This window comes from Piliocolobus tephrosceles, chromosome 8 (assembly GCF_002776525.5).
Source record: "Piliocolobus tephrosceles isolate RC106 chromosome 8, ASM277652v3, whole genome shotgun sequence".
Taxonomy (NCBI): Eukaryota; Metazoa; Chordata; class Mammalia; order Primates; family Cercopithecidae; genus Piliocolobus; species Piliocolobus tephrosceles.
The window spans coordinates 62,216,953-62,242,235 of record NC_045441.1 but is presented as its reverse complement, the minus strand read 5'-3'; the positions used below and the strand labels follow the sequence as shown (position 1 = coordinate 62,242,235).

General features: G+C 34.6%; 1 protein-coding gene across 25 annotated transcripts in view; it reads left to right on the top strand.

Annotated features, from left to right (window-relative positions):
* Window positions 1–25,283, top strand: part of HDAC9 (histone deacetylase 9) — a 679,750-nt gene that overhangs the window by 386,435 nt on the left and 268,032 nt on the right. For 24 of the 25 annotated variants that reach the window (XM_023215937.1, XM_023215923.1, XM_023215936.1 and 21 more), the window contains one exon: window positions 3,725–6,358. In XM_023215937.1, the coding sequence (XP_023071705.1) occupies window positions 3,725–4,039 (315 nt within the window). In that variant the 3' untranslated portion in view covers window positions 4,040–6,358. Of the gene's footprint in view, window positions 1–3,724; window positions 6,359–25,283 lie in introns of those variants that run through there. The other variant, XM_023215947.1, reaches the window with a different exon arrangement.

Sequence of the window (25,283 nt, the reverse complement as noted above, 5' to 3'; positions counted from 1 at the left end):
ACACAGTGGATAATTGCAGGAGTGGAAGGGATCCAGGGTGTAAGCCAAGGGGTTGACTGAGATAGGAGAGCAGACATTTCATTCATTGCAACAGCAGGAGGGGTGGATGGGATTGCTTAATAAATGTGCTAGTAGCAACAGGCTGAGTTTCTCTTCTGATGCTTCCATTTTCTCAATGAAATGAGAATCAAACGTATCCGCAGGGAGTGAGGAAAAGGGGGAAATGTTAGAGATTTGAAGGGAGAGGAGGTAGTATAAGACAGTGAAAGTAAATTAACTAGAAAAGTGGAATGGGGTTGCCAGGCAGCACTGAGACTCCATTGAAGGGTGTAGTCATGAATTTGGAGAACACTCAGCATGATCGTAATTTGTTTATTTGTTTCCTAACTCATTCAGCTGCTTGGGTTTGGCAGAGATTTAGTATTGACCAAGGTTAGAAGTCTTATTTGTCCAGTGAAACCCATATTGAAAGGGGCAGGAGCACTGACGGTAATATAAAGGAATGGTTTTCAACGAAGTATGGAACCTCGTCCAGAAAGGAGGGAAGTGAGCAAATGAAGGGGACAATATGTAGTGAGAGTGTGGCTTGGAAAACCCACTGGAATAAGGAATGGTTGGTGTCAGAATATTCTGAGAAAGAGCCAGAAGAAAGGAATGATGTTTGAAATTGAGATTTAGAGGAATGCAGGGTTACTGATAAAGATCAGGTCTCAGGTAAGGTCATAATGTTGGGGAATGAGGTAGAGTGGAGGACTAGACCATTGGAGGTTGAGAGGTTGAGACACTGAGAGGCCATATTGTGGCCAGGGATTAGGAAGGAGAAGAATCGTAACAGAAGAGTCTTTTTACTTGGTGGGTGATATTTGTGGCTTCCTCTTAGTTATTGAATATTTCCCTGTAATGTCAGACATCCAGAAGCTAGTTAGGGTTCAAAGTCACGGTCCCCCCCAACCCCCCAGAAAGCAGGGACTTCTGACATAGTATTTCCTGGATACTGGCTCTCTGGCTAACCTTTCATCCAGCACTTAGTTCCTATTCCACAGCCACACATCCCATAAAGTTCTGCTATCCTCAAGAGGTCCTTATTGGCAGGATCTTTTGAACACCTCTCTGGGCATCTACTTGACTCCTGATTGTCATTGGTCCACTAGCTCTACTGAGCAGGTTCCAAATAACTTTTCAGCTATGCTGTATTAGTGAGAGGGAGAGTTTCTACAGCTCAGTGAGCATTTGTCCAGTCTTCTTACAGTTGGTTTCTCTGATGGGCTCCTGCAGCCTCCTTCACCTGGCTAATATATTTTCTCAGATAAATCCCTTCTTCCCACAAGCTCCCCTCACCTGCTCTTATTTGTAGTCTGAGGTATGAGTAAGGGTTGCAACACTGACTGATAGTCTCTCTCCCTCTCTCTCTCTCTCTGAATAATGAGTGGATGTTTGTTACTCAGTGTCCTTATTCCAGCCAAAACTAGGAATTTTTCTTTAATATCTTGCTTGTTTCTATGCTGTTGCATATTCTTTCTTAAACAGCCAATTAAATGGGATCCTACAACTTTGTAGTCAAAATTTAGGACTATTATATTGTCTCTTTTCTCCAGAATCTCAGTAGTATCCAAAGTATTACATATTAAAGATAAGAAGAGCTGATTAGAATTCAGAATTGGGACACAAGTCCTGCAAATAGTTTCCTAAAATATACTTAAAGTCGTCTAAACCATGACTAAATGAATGTGTCCTTCTTCTCCTGACTGCCCAGTAACAATGGATGTTAGATGGTAGGCACAAAGGAAATTCATATTCAAATTTCTTCATTGTGATATGAGTTTTGATTGGTATATGTTTTCTTAGCTTGATCATGTTTGACTTACTTTGGTGATATTTAGGCCTTATATGTGTTTTTCCTAAGTTATATTTTATTTCTCTAGATTCTTACTCTTCACCCAAATGTATTATAAATTGTATCATCTACTTTAACATTATCTTTCAGCATTTTCCTCCGATTTGTTCTCAAACTCCACTAGACTTTTGGTGGCTTAGATGCGCTGGTCTCCTTTTCCAATCCAAGGTCCCCACAAACTCTGCCTTCTACCAGAAATGCTCCCCACCCTTATTTCCACCCCTGCTTCCCACCCCTCATACATGTAACTAACTCCTTTCCATCCTTCATCCTTTGTGTCTAAACCTAAACATAACACTTCCTCAGCTTAACTCCCTTGACAATCCCCATTTCCACTGCTATGCCAAGCGGTATGTGCTCTTATAACACCTTGTGTTTCTTTCTTCAAAGCATTTTATCATACTTGAAAATAGGAATACGTATTTGAAGCCTTTCTAAGACATTCACTATAAGCTCCATGAGGGCAGAGCAGTGGCTATTTTTCTAATGCTTAGCATGGTGTCTTGAACATGGTTGGCACTCAATAAATATTTGTTGAACAAATGAATGAAAATTCCTAATAAATCTACATGCAGTGAAACTAAAGGGCTTTGTTAGTGTTACCAGGGCCATTTGAGGTTGTGTGGACTGCAGGAAAGTCTAGAAGCCTAAAGAGGATGAGGTGTCCATCTAAGTCTGAGTACTTAAGTATTCACATTTTAAAACATGTATTTTTTCATTATGTGTGAGTAGGAGGTAAGCATGAATTTGACAAAGAAAAATCTGCATTCATGTTTGTGGTAGTAGTATTATAAATGTGCTGCTAGTTACAATAATTGGCATGTTGCTTACATAGGCATTGACTTAGCAGAAAACGAACAACTCTTGAAAACACAGTTCAAGGTCTACAGATGATTTAGTCCACAGGGCCATTGTGAAATAAAACAAATGGCCATTGTGAGATGAAATAATATTGAGACCTTTTCCCCATTTATTGAGCTTTCATGTTATGGTATTTTGCTATTGTTTAAGTTAGGCATGTTGTCAATTATCTTTTAAAATCATTAAGCAGTTAATTCATTGACTTCTGAAACCCAAGTTCAATCTAATTTATAAAATAAAATGTCTAAATAATGATTTTCAAATTAAAAAATAATTTCCTGATTCTTTTCTAATACTTAATTTCCATTTGAGTCTGTTCGTAAAGCATTTTATTATCTTTTAAAAATCTTACACCTTTCTAAAGTTCCAAATATCAAAATGAATATTTCTGTGTCTTCCAAATATATATAAGAAGGCGCTTTTTCATTTGACTATAGTTTCTCTGTATAGATACGAGAAAATTAGACAAAGACTATTAGCATTTGTGTTCTGGCTTTTATAGCGTTTAACATTCGTTGAAAAATGATATTGACAACATTTTTTATCACCCCCTTTATCTTTTGAGGAAAGCATTATTGCCAGTTTCAACTTTCAAAACTTGTCCTTTTGAAAGTTTCAGAGTTTCCATGGATAGTTTATTTACCTTTTCGTACACCATGTTCTAACTGCATTAAAGAGTGATCCATTAAAAAGAAAAAACAACCCAACACTTAAAGACCTTATTCCCTGCCTACTAGACCCATACAATATGGAATAATGGGACTACTTCAGATTTCGTATTACTGAGGAAACTTGTTGCCTGCAAGTTCATTCTGAATGAGGAAACTTGTTGCCTGCAAGTTCATTCTGAAATATATGTTCAATGATTAGAAATCACAGTGTAAAAGTTATTAGAAATCAAAGTGTAATTTGCTTCTCTGTTACCATCAAGAACTACTGAATTTTGAACCCCTGAACACTCTCTTCTAGCTGCTTTCGAAATCTATTGAACAACTGAAGCAACCAGGCAGTCACCTTGAGGAGGCAGAGGAAGAGCTTCAGGGGGACCAGGCGATGCAGGAAGACAGAGCGCCCTCTAGTGGCAACAGCACTAGGAGCGACAGCAGTGCTTGTGTGGATGACACACTGGGACAAGTTGGGGCTGTGAAGGTCAAGGAGGAACCAGTGGACAGTGATGAAGATGCTCAGATCCAGGAAATGGAATCTGGGGAGCAGGCTGCTTTTATGCAACAGGTAATAGGCAAAGATTTAGCTCCAGGATTTGTAATTAAAGTCATTATCTGAACATGAAATGCATTGCAGTTTTGGTAAATGGATATGATTTCCTATCAGTTTATATTTCTCGATGATTTGAGTTCAGTGTTTAAAGATTCTAACTAATGCAGATATATGTATATATCTATACAGAGGTCTCTCTATATACTGATCTCTATATAGATATCAAGGTTTCATTGAAAATCCACTGGTAAGGAAATACCTGTTACACTAAAATTGTGATATATAATATCTGAGCAATTGATAGGCTTTAAATTTATCCCAAAGCCTGCTACACCAGTTACTTCTAAGGAAAACGAATTCACTGTTATTTTTAGTTTATGTGTTGAGATCAGTGACTGCTGGATAGTCTCCCAGTCTGATCAATGAAGCATTCGATTAGTTTTTGATTTTTTTGCAACATGTAGAATTCAATTTTCACATCACTGTACATAATGTATCATACTATAGTCTTGAACACTGCTAAAGTTAGTCTGCCCCTTCCTTCCTCTCTCTTTTTTTAGTTAAGTAGAAATGTTCTGGTCACCATGCCAGTAGTCCTAGGTTATTGTGTAGGTTGCAATTGAACATATTAGGAATACAGGTGGTTTTAAATATATAGATGCAAACTGCAGCACTACTTTCAATATTAGATTATGTCTCACATAGCACTGCTCATTTTACTTTTATTTTGTGTAATTTGATGACATTGTCTATCAAAAAAGAGCAAATGAAGCAGATGCGAATGTTAGTGAGAAGTAATGTGCAGCATAATGGTCCAATCAGATACAATATTGTATCTACAATTGCAAAAAACACAGTAACAGGATGAATATTATCTGATATCAAGTCAAAATCAGTTTGAAAAGAAGAAGGTGTATCATATTTTATATTGTCACTAGAATCTCTTAAGTATAATTCCATAATGTCATGGGCATATACCATAACATTCTGACAAATAACAATTGGAAAAGATAGGTTTAACAAAAGAATTTACTTGTACATAATGCACCTTCGGGAGGACTATGTCCTTTGATGCTATAAAATACAAACAACTTTGAAGGCAACAGAAGACACTGTTTATTCAAGTCAGTTCTTTGTCAGGTTCCTGCTGTTCTCCTACAGAAAAGTGATTCTGTGAGGCTGAACAGGAAATGCCTTGTGGAAACAGGAAGTCCAAGTGATTCATGTACTGAGGAATGTAGGAAAAAAAATCTGAGGATAGTGTTTTACTCTTTCTGTTTTTAAAGGGCACTCTATGAATTGATTTATTGTCTAAGAAAATAACACCACAAGTAGGGAAATTGTTACGGAAGCTTTTCACTGGAACATTTCCTTCATATTCCCTTTTGATATGTTTACCTTGTTTTATAGGTTTACTTTTGTTAAGCTAGTTAAAGGTTCGTTGTATTAAGACCCCTTTAATATGGATAATCCAAATTGACCTAGAATCTTTGTGAGGTTTTTTCTATTAAAATATTTATATTTCTAAATCCGAGGTATTTCAAGGTGTAGTATCCTATTTCAAAGGAGATATAGCAGTTTTGCCAAATGTAGACATTGTTCAACTGTATGTTATTGGCACGTGTTGTTTACATTTTGCTGTGACATTTAAAAATATTTCTTTAAAAATGTTACTGCTAAAGATACATTATCCTTTTTAAAAAAGTCTCCATTCAAATTAAATTAACATAACTAGAAGTTAGAAAGTTTAAAACTTTTCCATATAATGAAAGTCCTTCTGATAATTTGACAAATAGCTATAATAGGAACACTCCCTATCACCAACATATTTTGGTTAGTATATTCCTTCATATTAAAATGACTTTTTGTCAGTTGTTTTGCATTAAAAATATGGCATGCCTAAGATAAAATTGTATATTTTTTCCATCTCATAAATATTCATTTTCTTCAAAGTCTTTTTTCAATCTCATAAAAAAGGGATAGTGCATCTTTTAAAATACATTTTATTTGGGGAGGAACATGTGGCTGAGCAGACTTTTGTATAATATTACTTCAAAGATATGTAATCACAAACAAAAAAACTATTTTTTATAATGTCATTTGAGAGAGTTTCATCAGTACAGTTGGTGGACGTTAATTGTTTGAATTTGATAGTCTTTGAATTTAATCAAGAAACTACCTGGAACCAGTGAAAAGGAAAGCTGGACTTAAATAATCTTAGAATTAATTGATAAATGTCTCTTTTAAAATCTACTGTATTTATTATAATTTACACCCTCGAAGGTGATCTCTTGTTTTGTGTTGTAAATATATTGTTTGTATGTTTCCCTTCTTGCCTTCTGTTATAAGTCTCTTCCTTTCTCAAATAAAGTTTTTTTTAAAAGATCCCCTTTCATACACTTGGCTTTGTGTAAACTTGCCGTATTTAATCGAAGTTGAAGCTTGCACACTAGATCTCATATATCAAAATATATTGCCAGTCTTTGTTGAAACAAGAAAATAAAGACATTTTGAGCAGTTACATCTAATACCATTAAAAACAATAAATTCAGCAATAATGACTTTCCACTATTTACATCCAAAATTATCAAATAGCTAACACATGTAAAATTTGCTTCATTTTCCTTTTGCCAGTGTAACCTTTTTCATGATATGTTATCATGTTTGGTATTTAAATTAAAATGTCAACTTCTAAATATAAAACTTTATCTAAATAGTTGTCAGTTCCTAACTTTGCTCAACTTAAAAAATTATTTTTAAAAAGCTTAACACAATCCCTTGAATATAACAAGCACTCAGTAAATATTAAAATGAATAACATTCCAAGCGTTGTAATAATTATGTCTATTACAGTGAGATCTTGAAATACAAGTAGAAAGTGACAGCACATAAATTTAAAGAGAAAATAGTAATTAAATGATCTCCCCTTATATGGTAACAATTATTATAATACCAGTGTGAGGAACAGGAGCCTGATTCAAGTAAAGGCAACTCTGCCATACTCTAAGTCACATCAGTATTGCGTTAGAGTATCAAGAAATCTGGAGCTATAACTATTGACTGTTACAGATGGATTATCATTTTATAGTGCCATACATTTGAGAATACAGTCAGAATTCTGGAAATACCATTATTGCTAATTATAATTTCCTGAAATTTGCCTTTGAACTATAAAATTACAGGACTAACTTGGTACCAGAGATCCTAAAATATGAGTTAGAGAAATCAATTAAAAATGGTTTTATAGTGTATATCTGATTTCTGAAGTGTTATATAGGGTGACGGTTTTAATACAAAGCATCAATCTAGCATTAGAAACCTTTTCTTTAGAAAAAATAGTTATTGCCAAGTCTTGAAATAAATAATCATTAGATATTTTTTTCTTCTGGCAGTAAAAGTTCACCTTCTCATTGCTGAAGGTGGTTGATGAAGTGTGGACTGCTACTTTTCATAGATCTGAGAAAGAGAGTCTTTTAGAAATTGCTATATATTGTTATATGCTCCTTTTTTTTTCAAAGGATGTTGAAAAGGAATTCAGACACTAAACCTTTTGTTGAAACCTAGTACTTAATAGATATATTGTTTTTAATTTGGCATTTCTTTGTGTTTTTTTCAATAATTGAAGCGTACAATTTTGAATCGCTGTAATATGTATAAATTGTGGGTGTATGATTGAAGGTTTACAATGATAAATAATTTGAGGTCTCCAATTGTAACTGATTATATCAGGAACTTGGAGATACAAAAGAATGAGTTTCAGACTATTATTCCCTTTATTATTGATCATTCCTTCATCTCCATTTCAAGAGGAAAATATAGAATGCAGTCAAAGAATTTGGGCAAATACAAAGTATATTGGGAATATAACTTTTCAGACATGCCAACAACATGTCTATGTAGGCTTAAAAATGTTTATATTCTTGTTGTTACATGTCTTTTTATAATAACATCTTTGAGGCTGTAAACTGTGTTTAGGCAATGCAACTTTTGGGGATCATTTTGATTTACAAAAAGATGTTTACTTTTATCTATTATACACACACAGTGTGCAAGCACTTCATGTCTGTTAGCTCATTGGGTCCTCATAATAACCTGACGAAGGAGGTATTATTGCCATCCCACTGTAGAGATGAGAGCACCGCAACACAGATAAATTAAAGTCAAGGTCACTGATTTAGGAGGTCTAGCTTTAATTTGAACTCACGTACTTTGACACCAGAGTCCCTGTTCTCAACCTTTACCATTGTGCTGTGTTGGTGCAACAATTCTTTATATCTGCCCGATATGCTTACTTCTGTCCAATTTATTCAGTTGTTTCTCTGTCTCTCCTCATTAGCATTTACCAAACTGTCTTGAATGAATAATCTTTTTTTAAATTTTTTTTAGTTTTTTTTGAGATGGAGTCTTGTTCAGTCGCCCAGGCTGGAGTGCAGTAGCGCGATCGCAGCTCACTGCAAGCTCCGCCTCCCGGGTTCAAGCCATTCTCCTGCCTCAACCTCCCCAGTAGCTGGGACTACAGGCGCCCACCACCGCGCCCAGCTAATTTTGTGTGTGTGTTTTTAGTAGAGACGGGGTTTCACCGTGTTAGCCAGGATGGTCTGGATCTCCTGACCTCGTGATCCGCCCGCCTCAGCCTCCCAAAGTGCTGGGATTACAGGCTTGAGCCACCTCGCCCAACCGAATCAATAATGTGTTTTTAATAGCTTCTATATGAGATTAGTGATTAGAGCTCTTTTTTTTTTTTTCTTTTTTTCTAATTCTAGTGAGGATTAGGGTTAGATGAGGGTTCTAATCCTGCACACATTTTGTTCAACCATTTTTAATCATGAAAATGTGTGGACTTCTTTTTTCTGACCATAGCCAGTCCTAGGAGGGAGTGAAACAGAGGGGCCACACTTGGTTAACTTTTAGGGGGAAGGAGAAAGGATTTTAGCAGATTCAGAGCTCTCCTTTACTTCTTACCTTCATTCCCCAGCCAGTGCAAAGAAAGTCCAATTTCTAAACCATCAGGACGCTGCCTTTTACAGACTTTTTAAACCTATCAAGGACGCACCTGATAATAATTTTGACTTCAGTAGTCTGTATAAAACGCTGTGGAAGGGAAAAATAGAGGCAGTTGTCACGTTCTAGATCTCCTAAGTGGTATTCTAGTGGAAAGATGCATGACAAGCCTCTTGAGGGAAACAGGTTCTGACCACACCTGTAGAGGTTCTGATTCTGTTGTTCTGACTGGGAGCCCAGTCATCTACCTTTTTCAAGCCCTTTGAAGAGTCTGATTCAGAAATAATGTTTTGGAGATGGCCAGGTGCCCTAACCACCTTCTGAAATCTGGCCTGATTTTTAATAGCTTTTACCTAAGATCCTCAGATTCTCTGATTCATAGTTTTCAAAATATCCTGTCTCCTATTTTTGTATATTGTTCTAGGCTTCTTCTGCATTTTAACTCAAGTATAGGCGATTCTCACTATATTTACTGGAATTACTTCAATAAGTTTCTGAATATTCATGGTGCTGTGTAGCTGTCACTAGTATCTAATTCCAAAACACTTCCATTAATACCAACTCAAAAAAAAATCTTGTACCAACTAAGCAGTCACTCCAACCCCACGCTCCTTCTTGCCCCTGACGACCACTAAGCTGCTTTGTATCTCTGTGGATTTGCCTACTGTGGATATTTCATATAAATAAAGTCATGCATTATGTGGCCTGTTGTGCCTGGCTTCTTTCCTTATGCAGAAGATTTTCAAGGTTCATCCATAGCATCAGTACTTCATTCCTTCTTATGGCTGAGTAATATTCCCTTGTATGGCTATACAATATTTTGCTTATTCATTCATCAGTTGAACACACAGTTTTCACTTTTTTTGTCTATTATGAGTAATGCTGCTGTCGTCATTCATGTACAAGGCTTTTGTGAGAAGATGTATTTTCATTTCTTCTGGGTATATATCTAGGAGTGAAATTTCTGGGTCATATGGTAACTGTTTAACTTTTTGAGGAACTGTCAAACTGTTTTCCACATAGCTGAACTATTTTAATTTTCTGCTACAATGTTCCAGTTCCTCCCAATCTTCTCCGTTTGTTATTTTCCCTGCTTTATTGATGATAGCCATCCTAGTGGGTATGCAGTGCTATCATTGTTGCTTTGATTTCTGTTTCATTAATGACTAATGATGTTGAGCATCTTTTTGTTTGCTTATTGGCCATTTCTGTAACTTCTTAGGAGCAGCATCTATTCAAGTCCTTTGCCCGTTTTCTAGTTGACTTGCTTATCTTTTTGTTGTTGAGTTGTAAGTGCTTTCAGATATATTTTCAGTAGTAGACCTTTATCAGGTATATAAGTTGCAAATATTTTCTCCTATTCTGTCAGTTTTCTTTTCATTTTCTTAAGTGTTCTTTGATGAACAAAAGTTCATCAAATTGGACTTTGCTGAAGTCCAGTTTATCTATTTTTCCTTTTGCTACTTGTGCTCTTGGTATCATATTTTAAAACCTGTAACCCAATCCAAGGTTATAAAGATGTACACTTACGTTGCCTTCTTAGAGTTTCATTAATATAAATTTAGCCCTTAATATTAGGTCTTTGATCCATTTTGTATCATACACATTGTTTTTCAAATAATATTCTTCCATGCATTTAAGTTATTTTTAAAGAGATATGAACTTCATGATTATTGGACTTTATTTTCTCATACATTATCTTCATTTTCCTTATTTCTACTAGTTGATGCAAAAGTAATTGCAGTTTTTGCGATTAAGATCCTACCCTAGTCACTCACTTTTACTAATTACAGTTGGATTTTATGTTGAGGCCAGGTATGGAAGCATGTCTGTAGACCCAGATATCTGAGAGGTTAGGGCGGGAGGATTGTTGACCCCAGGAGTTTGAGGCTGCACTGAGCTATGATCATGCCACTGTGCTCTAGCCTGAGTGACAAAACAAGAGCATGTCTTTAAAAAAATTATGTGGAAATAATGTTCATGTCTTCGCTTTGATCTTCATGCCTCTGTTGACAGAATTTCTGGAGAAAGAACCCTAGTTTTGCTCTGTCCCAACTAGTAGCCACATGTACCTATTGAACATTTAAAATGCGGCTGGCAAGAATTGAGGTACAGCCTAAGTAGAAAATGCACACCAGATTTCAAAGATATGGTACAAAAAGTGTACTACTATTTCATTAAGGATGATGTCTATTGATTACATATCGAAATAATATTTAAAATATATATTTAGTCATATAACATCATTAAAATTAATCTTACCTGTTTTACCTTTTAAATGTGACTATTCAAAAAGAGTATATATGGCTTGCATTTGTGACTCACATATTTTTATTTGTATTTATGTTTCTGCTTTAGATCATCTTCACCTCATTTTGTATTTTGTTAATTGATAGATCTCATCACATCAATTTGAAAATCGATGGGCTCTAAAACTTGAACAAATGAATATTTACTCCTGCCAGTATCATTCTGTTGCTCTTAATTAATATAGAGGCATAAAATGTTAGTGTTAGCAGAGATCTGAGCCATCTTAATGGTTTAAGGGTTTAAAGATCCTTTAAAGGTTTACCTTAAAGACAACTCAGAGTCTACCAAGTGTTTTATTACCAATATTAGTTGTAAGGAGAATTCACTTATGGCTCCATTCTCATCTCAAAGTTAGTAAATTCATCCATAATATATGCTGGTTTTTCCTGCTTTTCTTTGTTGTTGTTGTTGTTGTTGATGATGATGAGACCACCATTTAGACAGTGGGATAGATGATCATGTAGTCATCTTTGATTATCTTCATTCCTTTATCTCCTATAGGCAGTTGGTCCTCCTGTTTCTGATTTCAGATCATCATATTTCTTCACTTCCCCTTTGGCTTTGCTTTCTCTAGCTACTAGTGAACAGGAAAACAAATCCATGCTTCTCTCATTGCAATAGCCCCCTTTTATATCAGTGTGATATTTTTACGAATTCAGTTAACTTACTGTAAAATACCAATACCATTTTCCCATTTTCTGTGGTACAACCCACAGTAATTTCTTTCTAATATTTCACTTACATGGTATCAGAGAGCTACAGTCCTCATAATTCAACCTTTATACTCTGACCAGGCACTCACTTCTCCCATATGCCATCTGTGATTTCTCCAGCCCTTCTGAACACGCCAACTTGAAGTCAGTTCCATAGTTTCCCATGTAATCCTTCTTTAATCATTATCTGTGTGGCATTATATCTTTTTGCTTTTTGAGGTCAGGGAAAACGTACTCTATTGTGTTCACCATTGTTCCTAGAGCCACTCAGGGAATCTATGAAATGCTCGGCTGAACTTTATTTTAATGGTTTTTGTTTTACATTGTTCTTAGTCAGATGTAAATGGCTAAAGGTCATTTTCTTCCATACTATGATTTTATTCTCACTGTTGTTTTCTATGTGAAATGTGGAGTCGTTTTTTACTTGATGGACTATTTCTTGTCCTCAGTGTCCTCCTTAGTAATATATTTTTTAAACTGGATTTAGTAAAAATAGCTACTATGTGTTAATTTTCAGCTAATGGTAAATGATGGAAATTTTTTTCTTGATGAATTTATTATTTAACAGTACTCACACCTTATTAATTTTTAAAATTTATATTTGTATATGAATTGACTATGACTTCTAATATCTAACATACACTTTTAGATAAAAATACAATATGTAGATTCATTTGAATGACCTCTTTATAGTATTAATTTTTCTATTTCCACGTATTCTATAGATAGTTTTTTAAAGTGAGGGCTTGGAAAGAAGACAAAATGATTCATATTAATCTTTCTTAGAGAGTCAATCAGTCTCCTCCTTATGCATATTTAAAGAAAACTTACTGAATGTGGAAATCGATGTGTTGTTTTGACTAGGTATGCATCAAACCCTATGTATGCATCAAAAACAGTGGCATTTTGCATTGTCTTTGAGATCTATGCATGGAACTGCCTCATAAGTGTAACCACCTAGTGGTTGTACAGTAATATTGATTTTATAGTTAGTCTGCAGGAGTTGCAACTCCAACTTCCCCACCTACTAGCAGCTCCATGTGAAGTAAATTACCGAATTCTGCCAAATCTCTGTTTACTTGTTTGTTAAATGTGGTCAGGAATTCTAAATTTTTCTGTTGAGGGGTTGTGAGCTTTATATGTGTGAACATGTTTAAATAGTGTAATGAGTACTAGCATAATGGGTACACAGTAAAAATTAGCTATTGTTATGAATAGTAACATTAATATATCTTGGAACTTTAGTAACTTTGTTCTCCTTGGTAGGAGCTGACTTTACACTCAATTTCAGTCTTTAATAATGAATAATTTTCTCTTCTGTAAAAAAAAAAAAAAAAAAAAACTCTAGAACAGTGCTTCCCACCTTTTTCATGTCCTAGCACACATAAAAAATGGCAATATGTATACGGCCCAAGTTACTGCAGGAGGCTGCTCAGCCTCTCCTCCCTGCCCCAAGAGTTGAGAACCGTCTAGGGTTGATTCAGCTGCAGCCCTTTCATGACTTACAGGAAGTCCTCAGGTTCAAATGTTCTTTGGGAGACCCTGTGAGTACATTACTCCTCTTCTTCCTCTCCACTGCTTTTTTGTCTGTCTCTTCTTACCTCCCATAAAAAGAATACTGGATTTTTTTTCACCAAATTTCAACTAATGATTCACCAATTTTAAAACAACTCTAGGTATGAATGATTAACATGATCATTGTTCCGAAGGATGTATTAAGAATATGTATTGATCACAGAGGATCTTTGGATAAGCTATGTCTGTGCACAGGTCTCCTCTAACTTTAATTCCCATCTTATTATCAGCACCAAAGCCATCAATCAGAAAGCAAAACTCAGAAAACTGGCATTGCCTAGTAGCCCACAGGGGGTTCTCTTGTCATATTTGCATTGGACTCTGTCTTTCTTTTTTTTTATTTTTATTTTTAAAGCCAGTCAAATTTAGCAGTGCGGGGTTGTGTATGGACTCTGTCTTTCTTTGGAATCAGCATGAAATAAAGAACGCTAAGATTTTTCTGTCTCTGCTTTTTAACAAATGTTCTGGGGAACTTCCCCTCTCCCCCACCTACTATCTCTAGTTAGGTAAATGCTCAAAGAACTTAGAATGGGAAATCTTGCAATGATTTCTTGATCTTAAGTAATTCGACTGGATAATTTTGCATAGCTACTTGTCCTCTCTCTATTACCTTCATTTAACATGGTGAAGAATAAGTCTACTTTACACTGTATTTTAAGCATCTTAGATATATTTTGGTCATGAAGATGGTGCTATCAAATCCTTTTTTAAAAAAACTTATACTTTATGAATTATAGCACATTTAATGTTTTTCTACAGCAAATTATAAATTATTTGACTTTTGCTTTTAATTATTTGAATTATCTGACAAACTCATAAAAATATACAACTTGGTTCCTTTATTTTATATTTTCTTTATTGCATACAAATCTTAAAATCGATATATTTTATGTCTTTATATGTTTACAATGGTCAGTTGTATTTCATTATAACGTTTTTCTGGATATGGAAGCAGATAATATTTTTTTCCTTACAAAGGGGCTCTCTCGGGGATTAAAAAAAATTCTAATTTTTAATGTCCTGAGGTTTTTGGCATGCTGTTTAAATTAAAATTTTAAAATGTTATTTTTACTTTTGTTTACATACAACTTCCCAAATCTTAGTGATTTTAATCTATTTTTTGAACTATAATATCCATACAAACTGCACTTGACATATATATAGAGAGAGACAGAGAGTCTAATAAACTTTGAGAATTGTATGTGCCACTATCTAGATAGAGAATATTTATATCATTCCAGAGAATTCCCTCCTGCCCTCTTTATACTCAGGCTCACATCCTCACTCTCCTCCCAGCCCCAGTCAACCATTGTTGATCTGTTATTCTGACATTATACATTAGTTTTTATTTTTCTAGAAGTGCATTTAGGTGAATCATATAAAAAAGAGTCTGTGATATTTTCAGTCTGAATTTTTTTTCAATCAGAAAATGCTTCTGAGATCTATCCGTGTATGTACCAGTGATATGGTCCTATTTATTGCTGAATAATTAGCCACTGTACAGATATGCCACAATTTGTTTATGTATTTGCCTATTGATGGAAATGTAGGTTATTTTCAGGTGTGAGTAATTATGAATGAAACTACCATGAATATCTTATATAAGTTTCTGTAGAAATTTTTTGTATTTTGTTTGAGTAATTACTTAGAAGTGAAAATGAGTTGTACATTATAGGTTTAACTTTATAGGAAGCTGACAAATCATTTGTAGTTAATTATTGTTTGACATTCTCATCAACAATGTATGAGTTTCTATTACTCTGTGTTGTTGTCTACACTTGATATTGTCGGGTTTTTCTAACTGTATGCAGCAAATGACTGCATTACGTTGCTCAGTTTTTAAATTGAGGCATGTCTTTTTATTGTGGGTTATCAAATTATATATTTTGGATACAATCTATTTCCACATATGTATGTTACAAATAGTTTCACCTACTTTGTAGTTGGCCTTCCATTTTGAAGAGCAGAATGTTTAAGCACTAACACTAACACTTGATGTGTCCCAGTCTATCAATTTGTTCTTCTGTGGTTAGTGCTTTAGGGTCCTTTCAAGAATGATTTGTTTTCCTGCTTTCTTCTTCCAGTTTAAACATTTAAATGAAAGAGAAATTTGAATTAATTTGATATGATGTGAAGATAGGTTGAGGTTCATTATCTTACAGGATTATATTTTTCAGCACCTCTTTTTTTGAAAAGATTATTCTTACTGCTTTGAATTATTCTGGTCTATTTGTTAGAAATCAATTGAACTCTTTATTTTATTCCATTGATCTCTGTCTTTACACTAATACCACAGAATCTTGATTACTGTTGCTATTTAGTAACTCTTAACATTAGGTAGCTTATTTTTCTCTACTTGTTTATAAGATTTTTTGGTTAATACTAGTTTTTAGCAAAATGATTATGATGTCCCTTAATATGGTTTTCTCTGTGTATATCCTTGTTTGGTTCACTGGGCTTCTTACATCTGTGGGTTTGCACTTTTTAAAAAAAGTTTAGAAAATGTCAAGTGTTATTTCATCTGATAGTTTTCCTGCTAATTATTTTCTCTCTCTTTCTTTTGGGACTCCAGTTATACATAGAGTAGACTGCTTGATACTGTCTTACAGATCTTTTTGTTTGTTGTTGTTGTTGTTGTTGTTGTTGTTGTTGTTGTTGTTGTTGTTGTTTGACATGGAGTCTCGCTCTGTCTCCCAGACTGAAATGCAGTGGCGCGATCTCAGCTCACTGCAAGGTCCGCCTCCTGGGTTCATGCCATTCTCCTGCCTCAGCCTCCTGAGTACCTGGGACTACAGGCACCTGCCATGTCTTACAGATCTTTAAGTTTCCATATTTTTTTTTTCATGTTTTCTTCGGTACATTTTCTATTGCTGTACACATCTTTTCTTCCTAGTAGATGAACTTCTGTTAATCACATCCAGTGAATTTTTAATTTAAGATCTTGAGGTTTTGACATCTAGAAATATAGATATATTTTCCATTTATCTCTGCAACATATTCACATTTTTCTTTAAATCCTTGAGTGTATTTATGTTTACTTTAAAGTCCTTTTCTGTTCATTCTGTTTCTGTCATTTTGGAGTCTGCTACTACTGCTTAATTTTTCTCTTGAATATGGTTCATATTTTCTTGTTCTGTTTAATGTCTAGTAAATTTCCATTCAATGTTAGACAATTTAAATTTGTTGTCTTTCTTTAAAGAATGTTCACTTGAAACATTCGAGGCTTATTTTAAAGTTCTGTTTGTGCAAGTCTATCATAACCTTTACATTCGGTTTCTCTCTTGCTCACTAATTTGTGAGTTCTCTGGAGCATTTAACAGGGGTGGATGACCCCAGGGATTAATCAGTCTTAGTCTAGGACCCTGGTGCAAAAATGAAGATGGAGAGAGGATTGGATTTAGTAAAGGTCTGGAAAGATAAATCCAGCTATTTGGGGAGGAATGAATTGCTTCAACTCATTCTTTGTCCTGTCTTCACTTTAGAAGCTAGTCACTTACTGGGTCCTACCAAGTCAGTTCTCCAGTGTGGCTTGGTCATTGTCAAGCAGGCTTTGAATTTCTTGGATTTTGGTGCTCTTTACATTCAAATATTAACTTTAAAGGCAGATATGAGGGAACAACCATTAACAATTGCTTATACATATACAAACACAGCTGAATGGACATTTTTACCCAAGTTTTTTGGTGGACTTATGCATCCTACAATTACATTGGTTAAACCATGTGAAAACAATGATACAATCTAGTTTAAATTTTTTTTCTAATTTCCATTTAAAGAATTAGACTTTCTCTTCCTTCCCTTCCTTCCCTTCCCTTCCATTCCCTTCCCTTCCCCTTCCTTCCTTCTTTCCTTCCTTCCTTTCTTCTTTCCTTCCTTCCTTTCTTCCTTCCTTCCTTTCTTCCTTCCTTCTTTCTTTCTTCCTTTTTCTTTTCATCTTTCTTTCCTCTCTTTCCTCTGTCTTCTCTCTCTTTCTTTCTCTCTCTCTTTCCTTTTCTTCTTGGAGTAACATTGATCCTACTAAATTTATTAGATCATGTTCTGTTAATTCAGTAAATCTTTAATATAGTAAGAAATAATATATCTTATGAAAATTTTTAATTTCAATATGAAGCATAGAAAATGGACTATTTATAACCTGTGAATACTAGGTAGTGTAAGTGTAATTTTTATTTTAAAAATTAAGTATCATTTACATTTTGTATATTATATTTTAATGCTTCTATTTAAAGAGATAAGCCATGGATGTTCTGCAATGATTCTACATTTTCTATGTCTCTAATTTAAAAGTGGCTTGCAGTCTTCTAATGTGGGATCTCTATTAATCAGTTTTCTTGCGTTTAGTTTTCCACCACAATGCTTAGTTCCTGGTTTCTTTATCCAGGAAATTACTATTGCATAGTTCTTGTTCTTTGCATTAGAAATCAATGCCAATATAAACCATGACTGATAAAAATGAATGGGACCTACCAACCCAGGCGAACTTTTCTAGAAACATGAAAGTATAGATATGTTTAAAATGATGTTTTCTTGACCAAAAGCCTAGAACTGCAGTGGCAAACTTAGAGAAAATTGTGTCATTGACCTAAAAATGGTGGGGCGCCTACTAGGAGAGTTTTCTCAAAAGATTCCAAAGGCTTTTATGCCTTTTAAAACATCTCTTCATCTTCAGTTGAGTAATGAGGAGGAAGAAATTAAAAGTGATGGAAAATGAGCAATAGATTTTATTTTAACTTTGATTCAAAACTATTCAGGTTTTCATTTTAGTTGGTATAGAAATGTGTTCTTAAAGCAATCAGAATATTAGCTGAAGTTAGTGTTAGTGAACCTTTATGGGCGGAGTTGTTTCTTTTTCATCTTCTTTAATTACCATGGACTTTTAGATGGCCCCTAAAGTGAATTTGGAAGTTTTCAACATTTGGCATTAAAGTTCAGGCCTAGGGAGGTTATGTGGATATGTAACTTCTGATTCTTGGATGGTGTGTTGATACTGTATATTTTTTAATGGTTACACTTTTCCTTGACTAGTATAAAAGATTTACTGTTACAGTTTGTGTGTGGCCAGGCAGTGGCATATGGAAAAGCTGTTTCCTGCTATTTAATTTAATTAGCCCAATCACGTGCCAGCCTTCGGGCATGTCACTCTGGACCTCTGAGGCTCTTTGTCTGTCAAGGAGATGAACAATATCTTGGCTTTGTTTGGTTGCTTGGGATGCTGAAGATAAAAACCACTGAAATTCTGACTGTTTGTTTAACCAAATCTTTGCATTTTTACCATTTGGCTTTGATTTTGTTTTATAAAAAATGATGACATTTGGCCTTGGGGAAGTGAAAAAGAAATATTGAGTACAGGAAGAAGAGCTGTTGCTTTCTGTAGTTTAATGCAGGATTGAGATGATTATCATTTTATAATCAGAAAGTTTTATATTGCTACTATTTTGTTAGTAAAAAAGGACAATTTCATTGCATCACGTTAGCCCTAAACTTAGCTGACAAACTGTCATTCTAATTCAAGCCTCCTTCTTTGGTTCATGTGTGTATTTTTGTGTGAATTCTTCATCTTGTCAAATCTCTAAATCTTTTAGTGAATTCATTGTTGAAAAAGAAAATATTTTGTTTGGTTTTTGAATTAGAATATTCCAATTTTGTCTTGTTTTCATAAAAAAGATGGTGATTAATACATTTAGGCACCTACAGAATTGTTCTCAATATTTTAGCCTTTCTTTTAAGGTTATAGTACTTTTAAAACTTTTTTCTTTTATAGTCAGTATGTTCAGTTTTTAAAAATTCTCTTTAACAACGTTTGTTATATTTCTAATAGTTTCAAAGCTTTAAAATTAATAAAGAACATTTGAAGAAAAACAGAAGATTTAAAAATATATGCTGCAGCATAGGAACTTGATTTGCAGTAAGAACTTCTGCCTAAATTTCCAGGAGAATTAACAGCAACTTCCATGAGTCAAAGTTACTTGTCCAAGGTGATCGATTTCTTTGAACATCCAGAATTTAAAGTTAGTTGTCCCAGATTTGAAGTTCTTAACCAATTATAGATACATGCACAGTTTAGAACTTCAAGAAGACATGTCCATGGACTTAATCCTGCACTAAGAGAGTTAGATTCAGTCACACAGAGCATCTTATTCCATATGAGCTACTGTCCCAGGTGCCAAGATACAGCCCCTCCCTCTGACATCTCTTGGCCTTTGGAGTAATCCATAGGACCTAATACTGAATAAATGACCATCTGTCCCACAGGAAATATCCTTTCTCTAAAGCTAATAGAACCATTGCTTCTCAATAGATTGGGATTTTTTAAGCAAATTATTATCTATTTCATTTTGATAAACTTTACAAGAAAAGCCCTTACTTCTGATTGCATTTTTAAATTTAGAATAAAAGGTTAAATTATTAAGAAAAGGAAATGAAAACCTAAAAGTTTAAATTCTCTTTACCAACACAATTCTCAGAACATAATTTACCTTCACAATACAGACATTTATAATGACCTTAGAATATAGTTGCCACATGCAAAGTATAAATCTTACTACAAATCTATGATCTGCATAGATTTTGCATTTTGTTTAAGGGCAAGTAAACAATCAATGACAGAACATTGTGCTTTTTCTCTTCTAACACTTTCTATCATCATTTCTTCTGTGTAATTGTACTTAAAACTTCAATCATTGTATCCATTTTGGGATTCATTATTGTAATTTATAGTTCTTAGTGTATGATTAATTTTTCATTTTTATTTTCCTTATATGTATAGAGTGATTTTTCTGAGGGTACACACACACCTACGCACATTCACATTCACTCTACCTATTGATTTTAGAATAAAGTTGTATCCATCCAAGAAAATTTGTTTTGCTGGTAACTTTTTAAGAATGAATATATTTTTAATATTGGGAAACACTCATATTCTCTAAATAAAATATAGCCATGGCAGAAATGCAGTCCTTTTTTTATATAAAGGTCTTTTTTTCAATACTGATGTTTTGTTGAAAATGCTACAAAGTATAACCAGACTAATGTTTGAAATCAAATTAATCATGAGGTGACAGTTAATTCAGAAATAGAGATCTCCTTAAACATTTTTTGAGGGGTGGAGGTGGGTGGATCATTTGAGGTTAGGAGTTTGAGACCAGCCTGGCCAGGGTGGTGAAACCTTGTCTCTAATAAAAATACAAAAACTAGCTGGGCGTGGTGGTGGGTCCCTGTGATCCCAGCTACCTGGGAGGCTGAGGCAGGAGAATCGCATGAACCCAGGAGGTGGAGGCTTCAGTGAACCGACATTGCACCATTGCACTCCAGCCTGGGCAACAGAGGGAGACTCCATCTCAAAAAAAAAAAAAAAGAAAAGAAAAGAAAGAAAAGAAAAGAGAATGTATTTGTTAACCAAACATAAGGCCCTAGAATATAGGTATTAAAATGGTACAACCTTGTTTCTGCTAGAAAGTGTAATCCTTGTAAAATTCTGACCTTTTCTTTAAAATAATAATAATAATAATAACAATAGTGAAAGTAATTGTGCCATTTCAAATAGAGATTTAGAAACAGCAAGCTGCATAGAAAAAGTCCTTGTAATTAAACTTACAAATTAATTTGGCTTGTAGCAAACATTACTCCAAATTTTATTTGCACATTATCCTAAAATTCTAAATGAAAAAGATTAAAAAAATAAAGTGTCATTGGTGCCACTATGGTAAAAATATATATAAAGCACAAAACCTGTACCAGTCTTGATCAACATCTTCCAGCTCCTAAGTTGCGGAACTATGATCAAAAGCTACATCCAGTTCCATGTTCTTTCCATTAAACTTTGGTACTTCTGAGCAGAACCCAGAGTTCAGCAAAGGGTTTGACATCTTGTCCCTGGTTCTCCTAAAGACTGAAAGTAAGAAGGATCTTCACTTCTCTACACTACAGTTTCATGACCTCTGTTATCCACTGGGTTACTCTGAGGAACAACTTCCACTGATAATTGTAATAGTTTATCTTTGTTTGTTTTATGATAATGGAAAAAATTTATCGAAGAGCTTGCTTCTTATAGGTATATTGAGTGAGCTGTTGTATTTTTTCACTCAAAATGGAAAGATAGTTCTGGCAGAAACCAATCTTTACATTGTTTAATTTCAACTTTGCTTGTTAACAAGCTGGAGGCATCAAAGTTTGAGGTATTGGGAGTTGAGTTTTCTATGTGTAATTTCTGTGATATGCTTCCATTTTTCAAACTTTTTAAATTTTCAAGTTTTATTTACTCTAAAATAAAAGTAAGAATACTTAATGCATGAGGACCAGAAAGCAATATTTGATACATCTTACTGACAACAAAAACTTTTTTAAATCAAAACTATCATGTTAGGCCATGCATGGTGGCTGACATCTATAATCCCAGCACTCTGGGGGAACAAAGTGGGCTGATCGCTTGAGCCCAGGAGTTCAAGACCAGCCTAAGTAGCATGGCAAAATCGCAGCTCTACAAAAAGTATTACAAGAATTAGCCATGTGTGATGGTGCATGCCTGTAGTCCCATCTACTTGGGAGGCTGAGGTGGGAGGATCACTTGAGCCTGGAGGCAGAGATTGCAGTGAACCCATCATCCCACTGTACTATAGCCTGGCAACAGAGCCAGACCCTGTCTCAAAAATAAAAGTAAGAATATTTAACTCATGAGGACCAGAAAACAATATTTGATCCCTCTTACTGACAAGAAAACCTTTCTTTTAATCAGAACTATCCCATTAGGCCAGGTGCAGTGGCTCACACCTGTAATCCCAGCACTTTGGGAGGACAAGGTGGGCAGATTGCTTGAGCCCAGGAGTTCAAGACCAACCTAAGGAGCAACAACTCACAAACAAACAAACAAACAATAAAACTATACTGAAAGGGCTTTAATACACCAACTGATAACTTTTAGGTGGTTTAAAGGCATCTTCTGATGAACTGTGTCCTAATGAGTGTGATTGGATACCTTTGGGCAAGGTACCCAGATTTAAAATGGCATATCTCTTAATTTTAAATATAAGATCTAGGTCCTAAAATTTGATATAGACTGATGATTCTTCAACAGGTTGGGAACTTTTTTTCCTACCCCAAGAGACAGTTGGTTTATGAAGTAACCCCTGTACACAATAGATATACACATATATTTATATGTATATGTTTATTTATGAGTGAACTTTGTTCTTTGCACACTTTTCCTAATGGTGTCATGGGAAACTCCCCTCCACCTAAGTTATGTTCTAAAGCCAATCTTCTAGTGTTTATCACATCATTTCTCTGGACTTTAAACATTTGAAATTTGAAGGAAAAATGGTTTCTTCTGTAACATGATCCTCTCTATTCAGTTTTATGTGGTTTTCTTTTCCTTGTTACTTTTTCTCCTCAAGGTCCTCCCACTTTTTTGTTGTTAAATAAAATACATCTGAATCTCTCTTTGAAGATAATTTATGGAGAGAAACTGTCCTCCACCCTCACTGTGGCTTACCACAACCTCTAGAAAGGTTCGTTGGAGTACACTAAAATAACAGTTCTCTAGCTATGGAATCTACTGTCAAACAACAATTGTCAAACAACAGTTCTCTAGCTATGGAATCTACTGGTGTTTTGCTGGAAAGCTCATAAAATGAAGCGTCATTATGCACTGTGCTATGCCATTCATTGTGTGTTCTAACTATATCACTCCCTTTTCCACTTACCCGTGGGAAGCAGCTTACCCAACCAGTCTGGCCTATGTGATGGAGAAGCAAAGATCAGAAGAGCCATTTTTTCTTGTTCTTGGCCAGCTATAAGATTTCTAGGTGTTCTATGCCTCAGTTTTCTCATTTGTCAATTGAAAGTGTTAATCCTGATCCTCGTTGAAAGACTGTGTTTTGCTCACCCATGCTGACATGTAAAGATGACATATAGCCACAACTTTCTTGACAGTTATCAGGAAGACAGACGAATGTTGAATGACCATCTTAGTTTTAAAAATTCTTTTTCTTTTATGTTTGTATAATTTCCTTCAAAATTCTAACTAGTAAAAAAAAAAAGATTTGTTGAGTGTTTAAGAAAATGTCAAGTGAATGCTGATTTACTATTTCTGAACTAGAATTGGCAAATAGATTTCCTCCTAAGGGGGGGTGGGGTGAGATGGGAGAAACATTCTATGCTGACAGAGTTTTTGATGTTCTTCAAGAATGAAAATAACCTAACTAAATTAGTCATAAAATATATGCAGAAATAGTCAGCATGTGCCAGTACTTAAAGTTTAAGCACTATTAAAAATAGTATAGAATGGCAAAATTTTATTGTTGGTAGGAATGTTAGATAATGACAACAATAACAACAATGAAAGGTAGTAGGGATTGAAAGCTAATTAATTGCCAAACACCATACCCAGTAATTTATGTTTATCATTTAATCACTATCTCATATTTACCAAAATAAAAAATGAAGACTTCATAGTGGTAAAGCAGAAGTCATACATTCGAACTATGGTAGAGCTCATCCCCAATCCATATCCAGAAAGGTTGAGAGACTGGCTTGGAGTCTCAGTCAATTCGTGGTGATACAGTAACAGATACTCAGATCTGACTCATAAACTATTGAATATAACTTCAAAATACAGTACTTTCAACATCAAATCAGAAAAGCCATTTGCTACTATGCTAACTTTTCAACCAAGTCTTCTTTACTTCCTCCAATTATTTTGATGGTAATATTCCAGCACTTGTAGAAAGCAAAGGCAAAGGTGGAACGTGAAAAACTCCTATCAGTCAGGAAGTCACTGTATGAATGGCCTCACAGTTGCAGCCCTGCCTTTTTCCTTCATATTAAACACATTTCTTAGCATTTTTAATTCTTCTATTCATCTCTAGTTCATAAATCTTACATCTTGTGGTCATGGCTTGGAAGACTGCAAATGTCATTTATGAAATCCCCAACTCTTCAATTCTTACATTACATACTTGATGTGGAATTTACCTTATGCATTAATGTTTTAAAGTCTAAATATATATTCATTCCCTTCACCTCTTAGACCTGGCATAATTCTTCACAAATGGCCGAAGTCTCCTTAACCTACCTGGTGGATTCTGAAATTTTAACGCTGTCTATCAACAATTATACAAAAGTTTTTCCTCTTCTCTATTCATAGTTATAGTAAAACACCATGTTTAAAGAATGGTTGGAATCCTCTTGCCTTCATATGTAAAAATCCTTATAAAATAATTCTACTAAACTAATATAAACCTTCATTTCTTTAATTGGTTATCACACATCAGAAAGTGCAAGGCATTGTTTTAAATGTTGGACATGGTCCCGCCTGGCTCCAGTAAGCTTATAACCTGATAAGAAGAGGGTAAATTATACATATATAAAATTATTAGATAAAAGATGTTAGGTACTACATGGTAGGCACAGATACAGTATGCTTTGCGAGTTCATATTTTTATAATTGTTTAAAGTCTGAATTTTCCAAGTACCCTGTGCTTTACATAAATATAAATAGTTAATAAACATTTATGATTTCTAATCATATCAAAATTCTTAATGTAGCTTGTTAATGTTATTTCTGTATATACACATTTCCTAGGGCAACACTTTTTCCAGCATAGGCAATAAGCTGTTCAATATGTAACATAAGCTAGTAAATAGTAAAACTGATTTAAGTAGATACCATTTAAATAAATCTTCTACTCAATTCACTGGTCATGCCAGATCCCTTT